Source organism: Candoia aspera, chromosome 8 (assembly GCF_035149785.1).
Source record: "Candoia aspera isolate rCanAsp1 chromosome 8, rCanAsp1.hap2, whole genome shotgun sequence".
Classification (NCBI taxonomy): domain Eukaryota; kingdom Metazoa; phylum Chordata; class Lepidosauria; order Squamata; family Boidae; genus Candoia; species Candoia aspera.
This window is the reverse complement of record NC_086160.1, coordinates 38,413,203-38,435,729: the sequence shown is the minus strand read 5'-3', so window position 1 is coordinate 38,435,729 and position 22,527 is coordinate 38,413,203. Positions and strand designations below refer to the sequence as shown.

Sequence of the window (22,527 nt, the reverse complement as noted above, 5' to 3'; positions counted from 1 at the left end):
AGGTTGCCCTTGAAAACCCTGCAGAAACTTCAACTGATCCAAAATGCAGCAGCAGCACATGCAGTTCTAGGCCCCATGGTTTGCCCATGTTATACTGCTGATGTGAGCTGCACTGGCTTCCAGTTTTTTTACAGGTGCAATTCAAGGTGCTGGTTAACACTTTCAAAGCCTTTCATAGCAGAGGGCCAGGTTATTTGAGGGACCACCTAATTCTAAGAACATATACATTCCTAAGGACATACAATATATCTGTCCCAATAGGTCACATAGGATAGGTATGCTCCAGGTCCTATCTACTAACAGTTGCCATCTGGTAGGACCTGGGAAGCAAGCCTTTTCTCGTGGCTATTCCTACTCTATGGAATAGTGCCCCTGGAGATACGAATGCTCCCTTCTGGAAGGCCATTAAGACCTAGCTTTTCCCTCAGGCTTTAGGTCAGCATTTGTGTTCTTGAAATGGACTGTAATGGGACCTGTTAATGTTTAAGAGTTTTTAATTTTGTTGTATTTTGTTATTTTTATATTTGATTCTTATCCACCTACTGTTATGTTATATAATATGGGCGGTTATATAAATTTTAAAAAATGAATAATTAAATTCATACAGGTAAAAAGTGGGACATAAATTAAAATAAATAAATGTACCATCTTCAACATGTTAACCACTTATGTCTGTAACTACAAACCCATACCCCTTCTTCCTATATATTAGAAAAATGGGACTTAGCTGCAGACAGTGTAGGATCACAAGAGGCCCCTCTAGTAATTAAAGTGGACAGATAATGGGCCACATCTGCAGGTCATGTGAACTGCCACACTGCTTGTTAATAAGTAAGCTGGAGTTTTAATGAATTTTAATTTTCATGTGCATAGCTGAGGGAACTAAGACATAATTAAGATAGATGTTTAGTGATTGCTATATACATATACATATTGCTATTGCTACATATGTATTTAGTGATTGCTATATATGTATACATATACATGTTGAGCCCCATAGTAACATATGGCTGCGAGAGCTGGACCATAAGGAAGGCTGAGAGAAGGAAGATAGATGCTTTGGAACTGTGGTGTTGGAGGAAAATTCTGAGAGTGCCTTGGACTGCAAGAAGATCAAACCAGTCCATCCTCCAGGAAATTAAGCCAGACTGCTCACTTGAGGGAACGATATTAAAGGCCAAACTAAAATACTTTGGCCACATAATGAGAAGACAGGACAGCCTGGAGAAGATGTTGATGCTAGGCAGAGTGGAAGGCAAAAGGAAGAGGGGCCGACCAAGGGCAAGGTGGATGGATGATATTCTAGAGGTGACGGACTTGTCCCTGGGGGAGCTGGGGGTGTTGACGACCGACAGGAAGCTCTGGCGTGGGCTGGTCCATGAAGTCACGAAGAGTCGGAAGCGACTAAACGAATAAACAACATACATGTTGAGCAAAGGGAAAGAAGAACAAGTTACTACAAGATGAAGAAAAATCAAGAGAGGATACCTAATTCCAAGCTAGTAGTTAATTTAATATGTGATAGATCTTGTCACTTGTTTCACAAGAAAGATGATAACATATATTTTTACTGTTGCTGAAAAGTGGTTAGTTAACCCTTGCCATGGATAGAATGATTAATGTGTGCTTCATAAACACATTGGGGCAGGAAGCCAAATGTATGCTTCCCATGCCTCTAAACAGGCATTATTTAAATTACAACAATACAGTTAACCAGATAATTAACCCTGATCTGTACCAGTTGTGCTGCCCCCACCCTGTTCAATGTATGGAAATAGCAATACTGTCAACTTAGGAAACTGCAGGTAAGGTGACTTTAAGTGACTGAAACTTAAGCAGTTATTAATGCTAAGAATCCTGCTAAAGAAGAAAGGAGTTAACAGACAAAAGTAGTTTCATACAATGTTAAAAAGAATTGCAATTACGTAACTGAAATAATTAATGAGTGTGTTATGCAAGGACTTCATTTTTAACTAAATGTTGGAATATTATTATTGGGAAACCATAGTCTTGTCAGAATGTTAAGAAACAGACAAATCAGCTTTGAAAAGCACTCCAGTGGAAACCTAACCCTTACTCTTCCAGTATTTAAAAAAGATGGGCAAAAATACTTCTTTCACCAAATTTTCATTATAAATTGATTTAATATTTATTTTAATTCTGTTTTGACTGTACATATTTTACTGTTTATATTCTATAATTTTAATTATTGTAAGTCACTTATTAGACTGTTTAAATGGAAATAAATTGTTTAACTCCAGACACATGAAAATACCTTATTTAAAAATATGAATGACTACTATGTGCAAGAACTTTGACAGGTTCTTAGGATGTCAGTCCTACTAATTAATTCTAAAATGCTGGTATAATATTAAACTATGCTTTAGTGACACAAGAATAAGCCCAGTATCTTTCCTCTGTCCCTGTTTTCTTCTTTTTTTAACAGAGTTCTCCTGACAGCTATCAAAATATTCCATTTTGTATTCAGGTTTAAACATAGTGTCCATGCAACTGAATCCTAGAACATTATTAGTCTTAGCTATTGCTGGTTAAAAGAAACTTAATATGCTTTTCTTGACATTAGCTTGCTTCCTCTAACTATCATGGTTTCCTCTGATTCAGAGGATTCAAGATGTGGAGGAGAACGTTAGCCTCAGGCTTTGGGGAATAATCAGCGACTGGAAGCTGAGTCTGCCAACAATCATCCGAAGCAGATGTGGGACAAGTCAGATGAAGGTCTTGATTCTGAGTGACTGCCCAGCCCAAGCCCATACCAAGAACTCTAGACTGTCTGATCAGTTCCTTCAGAAACAAAAGTGGCAACAGCCTTAATTGGACTGCACCTGGGCTGGTCCATATCAGAGCAATTCACAGTGGCTGGCTTCTTCTTGGGAACAACCACTCATGCCTTGGCTTCATGCTCTTGTGTCTGTAATTCCTGTTTACTTCCTGAACCTTGGTTCTTTGACCCAGGACCAGCTGACTAGGCTTTTATGACATATGAACCTCGACACTGTGTCTAGTCTCCACTACCAGTATGTTGGTTCAGCTTTGAATTATCCTCATTCTGGCAAGACCTTGCTCTCCTGTAAGCATTACTGGTGGGTGCATGTGCTTGTATGTATTGGTGCAGTGCCTGCTTTTGCCTGTTACTGCTTGCAACTCAAGCAGTAAACTCCCTATAATTCAACTCTGTATTTATGCTCAGCCTGAAATAGGACACCATATTTAAGACAGACACATTTTTCTAAGTTTGGATGACATACTAAGTTTTATTTAATTAAAAATGGAAGTAAAGGGAATGTTGCTGAAGGAAAATGTGTGAAGCTGAGATAAGATCATCATCAAGTGCTGAATTATCCAAGGCTATGAGGTTGGCTGTGATTGCTCTGTGGAGAAGATATTTATAATGTAAACAACTACAGTATATCTTCTGCAACTCAGTGTATTTCATGAAGTTTATATAGGTACTGGGAAGCTATCACATGACCAATTCTAGCAAATTGGCTCCTAAGGTTTATAAAATCTTCTCTTTGTATATTTAGGGTTCCTTTTTTGTCCTTGGTTCTCCATCTTATTTTCTCTTCATTTCAACCATTTGTGTGTTGCCTTTAATCACTACTTCACTACTGATACTGAGATCCTTTCCAAAGATCATTCCAGAAAAAATGCATTTTTGGACTGATAAAACTAGCTTTACTGTAAAATGGTTTTATAACCATTTATAGTTATAAGTTGCGTTATCCTGAAGTGGAGTTCTGAAAATTGAAATATTTAATTGGCTACAGGTTCTGTCTGATTGATAGACAGACTGACTGATACTTGGATCAAAAGTTTAAGTCATAAGTAAGCTTGTCCACTGACCAGCCCAATTTATGGTGTGTATATTACATACTGGGATAAGCTAAATACATATAGTATGTTTGTCGAAAAAGTTAACTAAAATTTAACAGTGAGAAACTGGACTACAAAACCTTTGTGGTCATTTACAACACAATGAAAACAAAATTCTGTAAACTCTCCATTCAGTTCATGCATTCAGAAAGGTTTGATTGGACTGGATAGGCTTATAGGATATGGAAGTATATTCTGAATTTTGTCCACTCTGAATTTTGCCAGGTACTCCCAAGAATTTCACCATCCACTTGCACCAAAGCTTTCTTACTGAAGCCAGGGCCTTAATCAGGGTCCATACAAATCTCTAGTACCTTAAACGTCAGTTTTTTCATATTTTGTGCATTTTCTTTAATGTCTGCAGCTTGATGGTATGTAAGAAGATGCTCAGAAGAACATTATAATTAATTTTTTATAATTAAGACAATTGGGAAAAGCAAAAATGAAAGTGAATAAACTGCCTCCCCTCAGTTTACTTGTCTTTTCAGCCTGGTGGAACATCTTTCATTTGGACTGATGTTGCTAAAATATGCTGCCTGCATGATAAGTATTTAAATTTATACAATTAATTTATGAAACTAAACAGAGAACTGAAAATAACTTACATATAAATATGGCTATATTTATATATTCTGCAATAGCTAATCTTTATCATTGTAAGTTGTTTGTTTTATATCTTCAATAAAGAACTTATCTATCTAACCCCATTGTTGAATATTCTGGTGCAAAGCTCATGAGTGCATATTTGCATTCATAGAGAGATATTTATTGCCTTCACCAGATTGAAATTCAGAAACACATTATAACTAACTTCAGAAAATATGGAAGCCATTGGGTAAAAGGAGTTTCCTCTGCATGAAACAAACAAACAAACCACAATGGAGGAATGGATTGTGAAGATAGCAGAATTAGCAGAGGTAGCAAAACTGACCTGTTTGGTAAGGGATAAAACAATAAGTACTTTTATAAAAGATTGAAGACCTTTTAGGGGGGTTTTGCTGAAAATAGAAAAAAGTGAAATGGTGATTATGTAATGATTGCCCAGACTCACAAGAGGTTGCTAAATGAAATCTGATTTATTAGGAAACTTGTGACAAGTACAGAGAAAGCTGAGAATGACAGAAAGCGCGCCAAATACAAACTAAAAATCCTCGCTGCAAACGCAACCCCTCCTCCCGCCTGGCAGCATCAACACCACCCATCCCAGGTGCTGTTAACCGTCATCCCTTCTAGCCTGGGAAAGCAACCTTGAACACGAGATAACCCAAATACATTCCAAGCTTGCAGCCAAGAGATAAGCATTCTAGTAGGAAGAACTGTCCTCCCTGCAAAGATGAAACACGCATCAGCTTAATGACATGCGAACCGTTACGATGTACTAAGCACATTGAAACGGCGAACATGACAGATTTCTAGATATGATGACTGAAAAAGGGCTGAATAAGGGGCTGAAGGGATTATTGTAAAGTTAAGGAAGGAGAAGGGATAATGAGTTTGTAACTGTTGTAAAGAAGGACAGAAGCTGCTTCTTTGACTGTCTTTTTCTCCCCTTCAAGTATATTGTTTTCTGCACTTTTTTTCTCTTTTCTTTATATATTTCTGTTATTTGTCTTATCTGTGTAAAAACTCTTAATAAAAATTATATTAAATTTTTTTGAAAAGAAACAAACAAAAACCCCATGTGGATAATACATTAAAATATTTCTTTATTAGATAGCATCCATAATATTTATAGCTTTGCATATGCAATTGTAATTTAATACATTTTAAAATTCATAATAATAATAAATGTGTCTCCTTTTTTCCATCTTGTCCCTTCGTTATTTCCTCTTTCACAGTTTCCATAATTTGCAGTGATGTGCAAATTGATAAGATTAATTTAGAAACTAGGTGCTCCAGATGGCTGCTCCTTGCAAGGAGACTGCAGGACAGCATTTTTCTGTGGGTTTGAGTGCTGGGAGACAAAAGGATTAGCCATCTTGCTCGCAACTGCGACAGAGCCTTTTAAAGGACACTACGTTCCCAAACCTCACTTTCTATTTACTTTTGGAAATTGCCTATTAACTTCGAAGGACAAGTTTGAAAAGTCTTCATCAGGCAAGTTTTGTCTTCAACTCTGAACACAGTAAAAATTAATTATAACAAGAACTTAAAGAACCTAAAATAAACAGCAAAAAGCTAAATAAGATTTGATGTTAAAAAGTTATAAATAGACTAAGGGTCCAGATAAATTTGGAATATCGAAACTTTTACAATAAGACTTTGGAATTAATTGTAAATAACAAACAGCTTCTTATGGAAAATAGACCTGTTCTGGTTTTTGGAAGACCTAACAGAGATAAGTGATTTCAGGTTTTAAAAACAGGACAATAGCAGGGACTATTTTAGGTGGAGGAAAAAAATGCAAGCCTATAAAATGCAAAACATTATAACAATGAAAATACCAAAGGAGACTTTTGAAGAATGGAGTCAGAAATTAGTAGCTACAATATCAACAAATGTTAATTAACAATGTCTGCTTCTATGGATAGACTATGTCCAAAAGATGTTATTGAAGAAATGACAGATGTAGAACAAATTTTATCTGACAAGATAGTTTTGAAAGTAGATTTACAACTGACAGGCCAAGAGAATGACTTGGTTAAGGATGTTTCACTGGATCTACAAAAGAAATTGTCTGATGTTTTAAAATTTAAAAGGGAAATACAAACTAATCTGGACATTTTTTTTCCTACTGGATTTACCAAAAAATCTTGTTAAATCCTTGAAGAACTCAGTGTCACGGGACAAAGAAGAAGATAAATCAAATTCTATGACAATATTTGAATGAATATGACAATATTTGAACTAAATATTAAGACTGTTAGAAGTAAAAGGAAGGAATATAAAAGTTGGTGTATTTGATCAAGGTTAAAACAAGGTATTTGTTACTTTTGGCAACCCTTTACGGACTTCTGCTGACACCAACTCAAAAGATGATGCTTTATGGATTTATCTGTAGCTAAGGGATAGGATATGGAATGAAGGAATAATTGCTTGTAACGTTAAAGGGGGTAAAGAATCACTGTGAAAATCATACCACAGAAATACAGGAAGAGGAAAGAGACAAACAAACTTCCCTCTTTCAGTGCAGGTTTATAACAAGACTGTTTGTTTGTTTATAATATATCTACTTACTTGGAGTTGGGTGGTCCAGAAATTTGTCAAAATTTCTGGATCACCCAACTCAATAACTCTGCAGCTTAACATATAAAACAGTAAAAAAAAAAAAGATAAAGAAAACCCCAAACAAAGTATCATCCAGGGGGATCAACAGCCATGTTTATATATTTGTAACCATTGACTATGATTTAAAAAATAGGAGGGATACAGAAACTATTTCCAAAACAAAAAAGTTTAAATTTAAATGGCCAGGAAAGGTCAACAATAATGTTCAAAATATAGTGAGCAAGTTCATACACTGCACTAAACCCACTCAAATTGGGGAAAGTTTGCTTAGCATGATATATAAAAACAGGTTGAATCAGTTACAGTTATCCTAGAATATTTGCAGTGAAAATTAATGGAACTTAAATTAGACATAATTCAATACATTAAAAAATACAATGAACCACATTCTAGTCAACTCTGTATTCACTTCTGTAAATTTTCCAACATTACCAGAATATACTGGAACAGATTGTTATGATAAGTGGTGAATGTGTGTGTTTATAACTCTGTATCTAAAAACAGATTCTGTGATAACACTAAAAAGCCAAATAAATGTTGTATTCCAGGGGGCATAGGCCTTGAGAAAATTAATTTTAAAAAACTGCAGATTTTAATGGAAAAAATACTAGTTCCATTACTGCTGAAGTAAAAGGAGAATAGAGAGAAGTATAGTATAAAAGATTGTACTACTAGATGATTCGAAGATATTACCTTCTGACAGAAAGCAGAAGGTAAGGATAATTTAAATCAACCTTCTTTTAAATCCACCTTTTAAGAAATAAAGGAAAAAACACCATTAGTAAGTTTTTAATATTACTTCTATACAACTAGTATATGGACCATTCTAAAATGTAATATGTAGCATTGATTGATTGCTTATGTGCCATCACTACACATTTTATATGGGATATGCTGAACTAAGACCATCTTCTGAGTAAATATCTACAGACACAGAATACAGTAATTGTATAGAAAGTTAGGTAGCCTAGGATTATATTCATTCATTTCCTCTCAATTAATATACTTCAAAACACGAGCATAGTTTATTTCTCTCATGAGTAGCTAAGGATTCATAGCTCCCAATACCGATCTTTTACATATCTTTGAAATGGAAGATTTGCGCTGCATAGTCTCAGAGAAACTTCCCAACAGTTTCACAAGTTAGTTCATTGATTAGGTCTATGAACATTGCTATATGGTCTTAATTTATTTTACTTGCTGCAAAATGTAGAAGTTGAAGCAGGCGAAAAAGAAGTCCAGTCAAAGGTGGACTGATGGCCTTGCTGCTATGCTGCAAGAGCAATGTTATTGGAAACTACCAAATTTGGTCAAAATACTTGGAAGCATTCTGTAGTTTACATCTGAAGATCCCTCCAGTTGTAAAAACACTATCAAGTTGTAAAAGTGCTGGGTATCTATACAAACGCAGCAGCCACCTTAATTAATTGTAACATATTAGCAATAGACAAAATATATGTTTCCACAGGCTTTGATGCAGAAGTTTTTTCCAGTCCCACCTGACATATTATCAATTAAACCTAGGACCTTCTATATGCAAGTCATATACTCCAGCACTAATCACAGCCTTTCTTGTTAGTTTTAACTTGGCAGCCAGATGATGTTCTCATAACAATTTTATTTTAAACTGAACTTTAATTCATTTATAATTCTGATTAAAATATTCCATGAGAGATCTTCATTAACCCTCTGGGGATTGCAGTCCATCTACCTCAATAAGGCTCTTGGCCTTGTGGAGACATGTTGCAATGTCTCAATGCAGGGAAGTATTATATAGCAGGGAATTGTTCCACTTCTATTAAGCATCAAAGGAAGGTCAATTTGCATGAATCAGTTACTTTGTTTTGACAGAACTGACTTCTGCACTTCTGCACTAAGAACCACAATATTGCAGCAACTGGGAGAAGGATGCTTCAGTGCTTCAGAGAAACACTTCAGAAGGCTCCTTCGTTCAAGCTCTATGTTTCATCATTATATCTCCACTTCCCATGCAGTCCCAATGGAAAAACTTGAAACATTTAAATAGGAAAAACAAGAAACAGAGTTTTTAAAACCAGTTTAGGTTATATATTCTCCCTCTCTACCCAAGAGCTTTCCATAGGTAAGCACAGCTAAATAACATGAGCAACTACAACCTAAGTGGTAAGACTAGAAAAAGGGAAGGCTTGCTATGGTGACCAAAAACAGAAACAGAACTGGGAATGACAGGAAAATTGTTGGGGTAAAGACACTGTCAAGTGAAGGAAGGGCAACTGAAAAGAAATAGGAAATACAAATTCAGCAGGTCATTTTCTGGCAGAGGGATATAGCTGTTGTTTTCTTAAGATGCTTTGCTTCAGATACTGTGAGCAGCCTGTGTTTCAGCCACCTGAATTCCAGACAGGCTTTATGAAAACATCACTCCTCTCCAAACTGATAAACTTCTTTTTAACAAGAATGTAAATGCTTAAAAGGGTGGGTCATAGTTGTATAACAGTCATGCATAAATTAGCCTTAAACTACATTTGTTATTATTTATGTATTTCAGAAGAACAGTTGGATGCATCATCTGCTTGTCTCTCTACAGAATTTCATAAACCAGATAGCTTATGAAAGGTTTGGACATGTTTATTTGTAGCTACAGAGAAATTTTGCTTTAAGTCTGGCAGAATAAATAAATCAGATTTCAAATAACTAGAATTATGAATGCAAATTAAAATGATAACAGCATCAGCAGAGTATAACCAGGTGTTCTCCAGATAAAGATGCATGCATTATTTGAGTAATTTTTGAGCAATAAACTTACATTTTTTTAAAGTTAAAGACAATGAAATTGTATATAATTGTATTAGAAAGAATATAAAATCAGAACCCACATGAGGATTTACCTTCCACTGCTCTCTTAAAGAAGACTTTGCAACTGCCACAGGTAACTACTCCATAATGGCATCCAGATGCTTCATCTCCACACACCAAACATACTTTAGAAGGTCTTGAGGATCCAGTTGAAACACTTCTCAATGAGGAACTAGAAATAAAAATAAGAGGACCCATCAATATAAAATGCACTTGATACAAACTCCATTTTGTTATTCAGTTTCTGATCCTATAATTTTGGAGGGATTCCTCAGAATTAAAAATAAATAAATAAAGAGCTTCAGCTATTTTAGCATTATGTGTGTAACTTGGCTGCTCTTTATAGTACTTGATATGTTTAATTTTGTGGTTTAAAACACCCACTAATACTCAGTGTGAGAAATTTCATCTACCAACCCTTCCTTAGAATCTACGTTTATTTGTTCACATTACCAAGGCAACTCTATCAAAATGCATTTACTCTTTTATAGTAGGTTATCCATTAAGAAAAAGATGACAGAAAAATCAGGAAGAATATTTTTATAAAGATCAAATGAATTTAATATTCCAATGGATGCAAGGCCAGGTTTTGGCATTTATCAGAATAAAGCTTTGGTAAACTCAATGAAGACTATTTCTGAGTAGAACATTACAAGGATTACTGAGTAAAGCTTGTTTAAAAACTGGTGAATACCTGTTAGTCTGAGGCCCAATTTAAAACCCTGTAAGTAGACCCTTAACATACTATCTACACATATTCCCCAGATATATTCTCCTTATTTTTTTCAGTTTTTCTCCATTCTAATAAAGAACTAAATGGTTGATATTATCATTAACAACAATAATAGAGACTTCATTATCCCTTACCAATGCCCTGGCGTTCTTAGTATGTGGGGCTGAAAAATAAAAAATGACTGATCAAAAGTCAAAGCATTATTTTAATGCTAGTGATATAACCAAATGATTTAGTATGTTAAAAAAAAAATTGTCCTAAGGACATGATGGGCATTTATTTAAGGAGGCATGGATGAGTAAAGGTGCTATGTTTATTTTTAATTTATTTTTATTTTCTGGTTGCTGAAAGGCAGCACAAATAAGAATTTCTTTACTTTATGAACTACCTTGGATGAGAGGTCATGGCATCATGATAACCTGTGACTGTTTTACAAACCACAACTGGTTGGATTCACACAACAGTAAACCATAGATATGATTCATATATCACAATGGTTCAAACAATATGCAAATTCCAACTGTATTCTGGCCTAGGACATTAGGTGGCTGAAGTCAGCTGCCAGCTGAAGTCATTTTGTGAGCCTCTCAAAATCCCCAATCCTAGGCCCAGGCCAGCACTTCTACACTATACTATTTCAGAATACGGAGACAAGAGAGAAAAAGTCAAGGCATATTAGGACATTCTGAGAGAAAGTAAGTCTGTCTTTGTTTTTTAATTACAGATTTTAAATACAATAGTACAAGCAAATACAAATTAAACTCAGAAAAAGAAAAAAAATAAAAGGACAAAAAATAAAAATTTAAAAGGAAAGAAGTACAATAAAGAAGAAGAAAAGATTTATGTAAAGAAGTGGCTTCCAGTCTTCATCAGAAGTAAAAATTTGATAAGTCATCAACCCCTATAAAGTTACAAACAAGTATCTCTTTTTCCCATAATCCATCCCTTCTATAGGCAAAATCATAAATCAACTTTTCAGTCCTGGTGTTAGCAAAAAGTCCATAAAGAGTTACCAGAGCTTTATATAAACATGTCTTATCTCAACCTTGATCAAACAAACCATCTTTATATTCCTTTGTTATTTCTAACAATCTTAATATTTAATTCGTTCAGGTGTTGTCTTTCTTTTTCCCATCACAAAGGCTTGAGGCTTTAGCAGACCTCTTTTGTAAATCCAGTCATTATCCAAGTCATTGTCTTTGTATTTTGTATTTCCCCTTTGATTTTCAAAGCTTTAACCAGCTTCTTTTGTGTATCCAGTAAAAAGTCCTTATCAGGGTGGTTCTCTTGGCTCTTCTCTATCTTGCAATCCACACTTCTCCTGTCCTAACTACCAGGAAACACACTGAGACAATGACTTGGTCTCTAATATTTATTACTAGTACTTAACAAGAATCCTAACAAACTGAGGAAGCGTGGGAAAAACCCAGCCATATAAACCCCAAAGGTTAAGGCGGTCCCGATCTGTGTCTCTTTGAATGGCTGAACAGTTCCTCAGTGCTACGCATGCGCTTGACAGTCTGGGTGGGAGCCCCCTGCTCGCCATCCTTACTCATGACATCTCCCTGTCATTTGTATTTCCAGTTTGAAGACCTTGTCTGTTTTGTAATCCACACTTTTTTTAATCCAATATTTCCGATTCCACTATTTCTGCATCAAGCAAATTTGTTTCAAATCTGTCATTCCTTCATTAACATCTTTTAGACATAATCTATCCATAGAAGCAGACATCATTATTGATAGTTGCTACTAATTTCTGCCCCCATTCTTCAAAGATCTCCTTTAATATTTCAAATGTTACAATATTTTGTGTCATTTTGTAATTCCCAATCCCAAAGGCAAGTTAACTTATAGTTAATTTTTCTTTTGTTTTGAGATACATTCACCAAATGACTTTTCAGACTTGTCATTCCAAAGACCTCTAACAGCCTTAAGATATTTAAATAAGCAATTTCCAAAAGTGATTAGGAGCAAGGTTAGCAAATTCAGTGTCCTTTAAAAGGCACTGGTCATGGTTATGAACTTGATGATTAATCCCTTCATCTCCTGGCACTCAGACCTGCTGGAGACAGCTATCCTGAGGTCTCTTCATGAGAGGCAGCCATCTGGAGCGCATGTGGGCAATCTCCAGTCCTCTCCTTAGCCAGATATCTTCCAAAGAACTGGTCTACTCACCAGTTCATCAGCCTTTGCCAAAGTCATCATCTCCGCTGTCCATGGCAATGTGTTTAGCTCGCCATGCCTCCACCAGAAGTTCACCCTTTCTTTCATTCTCATAGAATCTAATTCTACACTTCTGTCTAAAAGCTCAACCATTGCAGTAATACCACTGCTACAGCTTTAACAAAAATAAGAGTGTCCAAGCACATTTGGGACAAGCTGGTTAACCTGATTTTAACTCTTGTCCTAATGACATTTTCCTTCTTTTCACAAAAGAATCATAGGACTCAGTTATGTTGGGGAAGAAAAAAACACAGCTAACAGCATGGATCACTGGAGGGCAGGGAAAGAAGCTGAAGTGTTTCAAGCATAGGTTTTGGAACTGATCATGATCTGGGAGTCTTCAACTGCATCCCTCTTGTCCTAAACCCTTAGAACTTTTATCTCACAGACATGAACCACTTTCACACATAGAATCATGGAAATACATGCACACACATATTCCTCTCTCTCCATTCAGCAGAAGCAGCAAAAGAAGAAAACAGGATAGAAAAGAGCATGGTTGGAGGTAGGGAAAGACCAAACTGGGTAGAGATGAAGAGAAGAAAAGAAAGAGACAGATGCAGGGAAGGAAACAAAAAAGAAAAACATTTTCTTACAAAATGGGTTTAAATTCAGCAAGTCATTTCAACAGCTTCTTCTTCCCATTTCCTTCTTTAAAGAATATTTTCTATTCTTCTAAGGAATATAAGATTAGATATCCCAATTAACAGGTATTATTGAAAGAAAATACTCATTTTCTGTTGGAAAGAATAAGGCTCTGGCTTCAGCCCTTTGCTGGTGGGTTCACACATAGCGCTAAACCATAAGCCAGGGTATAGAAACCACAATGGCTGGGCTGACACAATATGTTAAAATACAACTAAACAGCCACCTTTTATAGCTTACTGTGGCCTACTGTGATATATGAAGCAGGTCGCTGTTACCATTGCCAGGCTATGCCACTGCAAGAAGTCGAATATTCTATTAAACCATTAGGTGGGCTGTTTGGTTTTGGCACAATGTGGTGTGTTAAGCCTACTATTATGGTTTGTAAATCATTGTTCCTTCAGCAAAGGATCATTACCTTGCCATGCTGCTGGAGCTTGAGCACTTCAATGATGCCATGAGCTAAACCGTGAAGGGCCACCCAAGATGGGAAGGTCATGACAGAGCAGTCAGACTAAATGCGATCCCTGGGGAAGGTAATGGCAACCCACCCCAGTATTCTTGCCGTCAAAACTAAATGGATCAGTACAACCAGAGATATGTCGGTATACCATCGGAAGATGAGACCCCCAGGTCGGAAGATGGTCAAAATGCTACTGGGGAGGAACAGAGGATGAGTTCAATTAGTCCCAGACGTGATGACGCAGCTAGCTCAAAGCCGAAAGGATGGCTAGCGGCCGATGGTGCTGGTGGTGAACAGCAAATCCGATGTTCTAAGGATCAACACACCATTGGAACCTGGAATGTAAGATCTATGAGCCAGGGCAAATTGGATGTGGTTATTGGTGAGATGTCAAGGTTAAAGATAGACATTTCGGGCGTCAGTGAACTGAAATGGACTGGAATGGGCCACTTCACATCAAATGACCACCAGATCTACTACTGTGGACAAGAGGACCACAGAAGAAATGGAGTAGCCTTCATAATTAACAGTAAAGTGGCTAAAGCAGTGCTTGGATACAATCCAAAAAACGACAGAATGATCTCAATTCGAATTCAGGGCAAGCCATCTAACATCACAGTGATCCAAATATACGCCCCAACCACAGATGCTGAAGAAGCTGAAGTAGAGAGGTTCTATGAGGATCTGCAGCACCTACTGGACAACACGCCTAAAAGAGATGTTATTTTCATCACAGGAGACTGGAATGCTAAGGTGGGCAGTCAAATGACACCTGGAATTACAGGTAAGCATGGCCTGGGAGAACAAAACGAAGCAGGACATAGGCTGATAGAATTTTGCCAAGACAACTCACTCTGCATAACAAACACTCTCTTCCAGCAACCTAAGAGACGGCTTTATACATGGACTTCACCAGATGGACAACACCGAAATCAGATTGACTACATCCTTTGCAGCCAAAGGTGGCGGACATCTAGTCAGTCGGTAAAAACAAGACCTGGAGCTGACTGTAGTTCTGATCACGAACTTCTTCTTGCACAATTTAGGATCAGACTAAAGAGATTAGGGAGGACCCACAGATCAGCTAGATATAAGCTCACTAATATTCCTAAGGAATATGCAGTGGAGGTGAAGAATAGATTCAAGGGACTGGACTTAGTAGATAGGGTCCTGGAAGAACTCTGGACAGAAGTTCGCAACATTGTTCAGGAGGCGGCAACAAAATACATCCCAAAGAAAAAGAAAACCAAGAAGGCAAAATGGCTGTCTGCTGAGAGACTAGAAGTAGCCCAAGAAAGAAGGAAAGCAAAAGACAACAGTGATAGGGGGAGATATGCCCAATTAAATGCAAAATTCCAGAGGTTACCCAGCAGAGATAAGGAATTATTTTTAAACAAGCAATGCGTGGAAGTGGACAAGAGACCTCTTCCAGAAAATTAGAAACATGGGAGGTAAATTCCAGGCAAAAATGGGCATGATCAAAAACAAAGATGGCAAGGACCTAACAGAAGAAGAAGAGATCAAGAAAAGGTGGCAAGAATATACAGAAGACTTGTATAGGAAGGGTAACAATATCAGGGATAGCTTTGACAGTGTGGTTAGTGAGCTAGAGCCAGACATCCTGAAGAGTGAGGTTGAATGGGTCTTAAGAAGCATTGCTAATAACAAGGCAGCAGGAGATGATGGCATCCCAGCTGAACTGTTCAAAATCTTGCAAGATGATGCTGTCAAGGTAATGCATGCTATATGCCAGCAAATTTGGAAAACACAAGAATGGCCACCAGACTGGAAAAAATCAACTTATATCCCCATACCAAAACAGGGAAACACTAAAGAATGTTCGAACTATCGAACAGTGGCACTCATTTCACATGCCAGTAAGGTAATGCTCAAGATCCTGCAAGGTAGACTTCAGCAATTCATGGAGCGAGAATTGCCAGATGTACAAGCTGGGTTTAGAAAAGGCAGAGGAACTAGGGACCAAATTGCCGATATCTGATGGATAATGGAAAAAGCCAGGGTGTTTCAGAAAAACATCTATTTCTGTTTTATTGACTATTCTAAAGCCTTTGACTGTGTGGACCATAACAAATTGTGGCAAGTCCTTAGTGGTATGGGGATACCAAGTCATCTTGTATGCCTCCTGAAGAATCTGTATAACGACCAAGTAGCAACAGTAAGAACAGACCACAGAACAACGGACTGGTTTAAGATTGGGAAAGGAGTACGACAGGGCTGTATACTCTCACCCTACCTATTCAACTTGTATGCAGAACACATCATGCGACATGCTGGGCTTGAGGAATCCAAGGCTGGAGTTAAAATCACTGGAAGAAACATTTAACCATCTCAGATATGCAGATGATACCACTTTGATGGTTGAAAGCGAAGAGGAACTGAGGAGCCTTATGATGAAGGTGAAAGAAGAAAGTGCAAAAGCTGGCTTGCAGCTAAACCTGAAAAAAACCAAGATTATGGCAACCAGCTTGATTGATAACTGGCAAATAGAGGGAGAAAATGTAGAAGCAGTGAAAGACTTTGTATTCCTAGGTGCAAAGATTACTGCAGATGCTGACTGCAGTCAGGAAATCAGAAGACGCTTAATCCTTGGGAGAAGAGCAATGACTAATCTCGATAAAATAGTTAAGAGCAGAGACATCACACTGACAACAAAGGTCCACATAGTTAAAGCGATGGTGTTCCCCGTAGTAACATATGGCTGCGAGAGCTGGATCATAAGGAAGGCTGAGAGAAGGAAGATCGATGCTTTTGAACTGTGGTGTTGGAGGAATATTCTGAGAGTGCCTTGGACAGCAAGAAGATCAAACCAGTCCATCCTCCAGGAAATAAAGCCAGACTGCTCACTTGAGGGAATGATATTAAAGGCAAAACTGAAATACTTTGGCCACATAAGGAGAAGACAGGACACCCTGGAGAAGATGCTGATGCTAGGGAGAGTGGAGGGCAAAAGGAAGAGGGGCCGACCAAGGGCAAGGTGGATGGATGATATTCTAGAGATGACGGACTTGTCCCTGGGGGAGCTGGGGGTGTTAACGATCGACAGGAAGCTCTGGCATGGGCTGGTCCATGAAGTCACGAAGAATCGGAAGCGACTAAATGAATAAACAACAAATCATTGTTCATGGCTTAGTATAATGTAGTCATCTGTGGCATATCCAACAAGCCATCATTAACCAAACCAGTGTTTGGTTTACTGAGATGCATACAACCATCAAAAGCTACTATCTTATGACAATATCACTATCCTATCCAGCATAATAAGGTAATTACTTTTCCAGCTCTAATTACAACAGATGAGATGGCATTAAGTCAGGAAAAGCATAATTAGCAATTTGTGGTAATGAGCATTAACTGAGGTAGTGGCGAAGCAAATTTTCAGATAATCATTAAAGTGACAGATGAACTGCTTCAATTTCCATGTGTAATTTTTGACTTTAGGATTCTTGAAATACAGAACTTCGGCTGTGTGCTGCAAGTTAACTTAATAATAGGCAGGACTTCTGAAGCTTTTTCTTCTTCTCAAGACCTTGAATCAGGATGAGACCAACAGTGCCTTTTATTATGAAAGAATTAACAAAACTGCACCTTTTTGACCACATAACAAATACTTCTGCACAATGAGATTTTTAAAAAGCAAACTCATACTGTTCCACACGAAAATGATTTGCCACATGGCTGCTGTTCAAATAATATTAGCCCAAAGCTCCATTTGGTTCCTAATATTACCTTCCTACTTCTTTGACTCTAGGTATAGACTCTTTATTATAGGGTAAACATAAGCAGCTGCCTGTCTAATAATTTATGGTTACACTGAGTGAGTCAGCCAAAAAGAGGTCAGGTAGTTTATCCTAGGTCAGGTCACAAATATCAATTTCTTTGGGGTTTAACATGCATATCATTTCTCTTGCATTTTGAATGAAAGTGCATTAGTCTTCCATTGGAAATAATGCCACTGCTCCTGTCTTGCTTTCTTAAACTTTGATCCTTAATCTGTCATATTTATACATTTATTATGCATTGCCATAACAATAGTTGCATGTTAGTGTGCATTCACAAGCCATAATTACATCATGACATAATGTGGATGTCATGACATCACTCAACTTAGTAGTTCCATCAAATAAGCAAATTATGTCATTTGCATGATAAAACACAGGTGGTTATTTGCCTTCCGTACTTATTATGATGCAAATGGCTTGTTTCTTATATAGTTTGGGGAAGAATATGCAATGCCTATGAATAATCAGGTGTGGAAGTAAGCAATATTATTTTATCTAATAGGGAGGGTGATAGTTGCCTCAATTCAAGTAAACTCCTAATAGACATTGACTGTCATTAAATATGGTTTCATACTTGATTCAAGCAACAAATCAGCAATTCCACTCCCTCTAGATTTCCTAGGTCAAATAACATTTCAGACAAAAGCAACTGAAGCAGAATCTCAAAAGGTACTTTATATCACAATCAAAGCATGTAGTTTGACAGTGGCAATAAAAATCTACAAGTTTCTATTGTTCAGTTCCTATCTAAGGCTTGTAATAAATAAATCAGGAATAAAAACAATTCAATATCAGAAAAGTATTGAAGTCTCCTATTACAGAGATATATTATGATTATTACTTCTATATTACTATATTTATTTATAGACCACTGTTAATTCAAAAAGAATCAATAAACAATACCTATATATAATAGAAACAGTTCTTTGACAGCTAAAACATGAAGAAATTCATGAACAAATCCCCCAAATCATTGGTACATAAACAGTGTGTGATAACTTTTTAGAAAAGATAATAAAACCTCAAGAAGGGATACACTTCAACTGAATAGCACTGTCCTGAGTGTGTAAAAAAAAAAAATCCTAAGTAAAGTGAAATGCATTGTCAGTACTTTCCATTCCCCCAATGCTTCTATGTATATATTGTCTTTCAACATAGTTAGTAGTAAAAACAGGTCAACTTATGCATTAAAGAAATTTAATAATTATTTGCCATGTGAAGACACCTGAAGTAGTTTATTCATGGGACCCATGCTATATACAGAAGCCAGAGAAGGCAGTTATGAACTAACAACGATTCTCCCAGTATTGGATGAGTTGAAAGAGAAGTTGCACACGTGTGTCTATTCTGGACATTTCAGAAATAATGGGTTAGAATAATCTAATAATATTGTGGTTTGCATGGATTCTTATATAGTACCTCACATTTCTCCTTAAGATCAACAGTAGCCCACATTTTTAGAAACTTAATGGCAATAAGCTTAATATGGTAGCAATACTATAAACCATTAGCTTGGATAAACTAACACATTAAGTAGATTTTTGTATTTCCATTTTACTTCAACATTTTGTTTTGACTCAAGTTCATTAAAATTTTGAACCATGAAATAAAACATACCTGGAATTCTTGATTTTGAGTCTAGCTACTAAACCTAAACAAACTTGTTAAAAATAACTGTTTGTTGTATAAACCTAAATGAATAATTATGAGCTTCAGCTCTCTACATCAGTAACAGTAATTAATAAATGCAAAGAATGTGAGGAAACTCACAGCCTAACAAATTTGCAAACCTAGGTGACAAATGAAGCAGAAAGAAATAATTTTATATTGAGCAAAATCAAATGAACAGAATGATGCAACATTTTCATAGGATTTTTAAATAGATGGTCAAACATCAGTCTTGCTACCTAATTTTATTGAAACTCTATGTAATTCACTATCAAACTATTTAGAACTATGTGGAAACTACAATCATTTGCCAGCCTGAGAAAACGGGGGCAAAAGAAAAATTTTCCTGTCTTTTTTCTTTACAGCATTGCATATAACTTCTTTCCCCCACTTAACTTGCAATATACAGGTCATGGAACAGAAATAACCAGAGAACCCATTTCATCCTCTGAGGTTGAAAATAGCCTCTGGCTGGAGTGGGGAACCTCCACATAACCTCCCTTCTTTAGATTACTACATAAACTAGGTTATTTGGAAGAGCTGTGTCAGGACCTAGGATAGGCAATGCTGAGGAGTTAGGGTTCAAACACACTAAAGGCAGGATATTCACTCCCTTCAATGTATTGTCTCCCATTTCCTGGCTAAGCATGGGAAGGAATCATCATTTCTAGCAGGACATTTGGAGAATATACATCATTCAGTTTCTAGAGCCTATGAAGTTCTATACAGCTGATAGGATTGCTTCGGCAGTCAGATCTTTTCTCCAGAACAGCAAAGCTATCATTGCGATGTTATTATAAAATGCCAATTCACATTCAATTGTGCATGTAATGGTGCTCTCCTGTTGCTTTATAGATTATGCTCTTGTATTTCTTTTATGTGTGTTGTCTGTGTGTTGTATGTATATAACACATATAACACATGTATATGTTATGGATGGATGGAGGTGTATGCATAAACATACATACACACATATAGAGTGAGAAAACTTAAAAAGGATTGTGAAAAGTGACAGGTGCCCTCAATTCTTGTTCTGGAATTAAATCCAAGCTGTTAAATTAGATCAAAACTTTCTCTCAGATAACTTTAAAGACAAACTCATAGTTTCCTTTCTCCTCCACCACCCACCTTTTCAGCTTGCTACCTTAATAACTTTATCAGTTTCAAGGGCCAAAAGTTAATTTCCTTTTGTCTATAACATACACATTGTACAGAGCTTAGGCAGACCTGGCAAAAGCCTTTGTAAATGCAGATAAATTGTGAACAGGATGCTGTAAAAATTCCAAGGTTCTTTAAGTAAGCAGCAACCTTGTACTCAAGGGGCTTTCTCTTTAATTCTTCAGTGTTCATGTCCATGGAATACATTTTGCCTGTCCATTTCTAATCAACCTAAACGTTGCTTTTAAGGGGCATATTCGGAATCTCTACATTCCTGAAAACACTGCTTGGTTCTATATGTATAGGAGAATTAACCCCATCCAATTTTCCCAACCCAATGTCCAGATTTAATTAATTTTACTTATTTATTTAAAATATTTGTATAACACTTCTCATTTCTGAAAATCCCAAAGATATGCTAAGCAGATATCCTAAGCTACAACTCATCTCATTTCAACATAGCCAATGAAAATGGCAGTCTGGAGATGATGGAACTTTTTCCAGGTTGGAAAATGTTGAACTGAACAAATTTCAATTTGAAACCAAACAATTATGAACCTCAAATATTTGTGGCCCTCTTTTTAAGAATCCCTAAAATTAAAAAGCCACACACACAAACATCCCCGCAAAAAATTAGGCGCAATATTGCCCTCATAATCACACAGAACAATTTCTATTCCTAGAGAGATTTGTGAAATTATTTTAAGAAGCTATATGAGCCAGTTAAAGTTTGAGAAAGAAGCAAAGCAATTGGCACAATATTTTTAAAAAATGTTTTGATATACTCTTTCCTAAGAACAGTATTAGCGTCAAAGTAGTTAATAAGCTTTAGTGTTGGACTTTCAGCTGCTTTTACTTTTCACAACCTGGCTATATAAGGAGAATGGAGAAAACAAACCTGGTTTTGTCTCCCACTGCCTGCCATGTACTCACCAAGGATCAATTGGCATAGCTCCATGGACAGAATTTCCACTCTACAGGTTAGTGGCAAGGAGTGGAAGAGGGAACAGATGTTCCCTACAGTGAAGTTAGAGATTGGAAGGAAGGGTTGGGTGAAAAAATCAGGGTTTGAAGGGACACAAGAGAAGCAAAAAGAAAGGAAGATATGGTAGATTTGGCAAGCCTCTGCTAAGGCTGGAGGGCTGGGTGGAACTGACAAGACTGGATAATAGGTGGATATTAAGTACCAGGGAAGTTTGGGAGATGTGGATTAGTGAGAGTTGGAAAGCAACCACTGGCGGGTCAAGTTGTTGTTTGTTGTTTATTTGTTTAGTCGCTTCCGACTCTTCATGACTTCATGGAACAGCCCACGCCAGAGCTTCCTGTCGGTCGTCAACACCCCCAGCTCCCCCAGGGATGAGTCCGTCACCTCTAGAATATCATCCATCCACCTTGCCCTTGGTCGGCCCCTCTTCCTTTTGCCCTCCACTCTCCCTAGCATCAGCATCTTCTCCAGGCTGTCCTGTCTTCTCATTATGTGGCCAAAGTATTTCAGTTTTGCCTTTAATATCATTCCCGCAAGTGAGCAGTCTGGCTTTATTTCCTGGAGGATGGACTGGTTTGATCTTCTTGCAGTCCAAGGCACTCTCAGAATTTTCCTCCAACACCACAGTTCAAAAGCATCGATATTCCTTCTCTCAGCCTTCCTTATGGTCCAGCTCTCGCAGCCATATGTTACTACGGGGAACACCATTGCTTTAACTATGCGGACCTTTGTTGTCAGTGTGATGTCTCTGCTCTTAACTATTTGGGTCAAGTAGATCAACCCTAATCTGGAGATGGGTAGTAGGTGGATCTGATTGCATGTACACTAGAGGGAAAAGTGTGAGAGTGGGAAGCAAGTTCCTACAGTGACAGGCAGAGGAAGATATAAAAGTAGG

General features: G+C 37.1%; 1 protein-coding gene across 3 annotated transcripts in view; it reads right to left on the bottom strand.

The window, feature by feature from the left end:
- Nucleotides 1-22,527, bottom strand: part of NR3C2 (nuclear receptor subfamily 3 group C member 2) — a 172,709-nt gene that overhangs the window by 65,325 nt on the left and 84,857 nt on the right. For 2 of the 3 annotated variants that reach the window (XM_063310299.1, XM_063310297.1), the window contains exon 3: nucleotides 9,978-10,129. In XM_063310299.1, the coding sequence (XP_063166369.1) occupies nucleotides 9,978-10,129 (152 nt within the window). The remainder of the gene's footprint in view (nucleotides 1-9,977; nucleotides 10,130-22,527) is intronic. The other variant, XM_063310298.1, reaches the window with a different exon arrangement.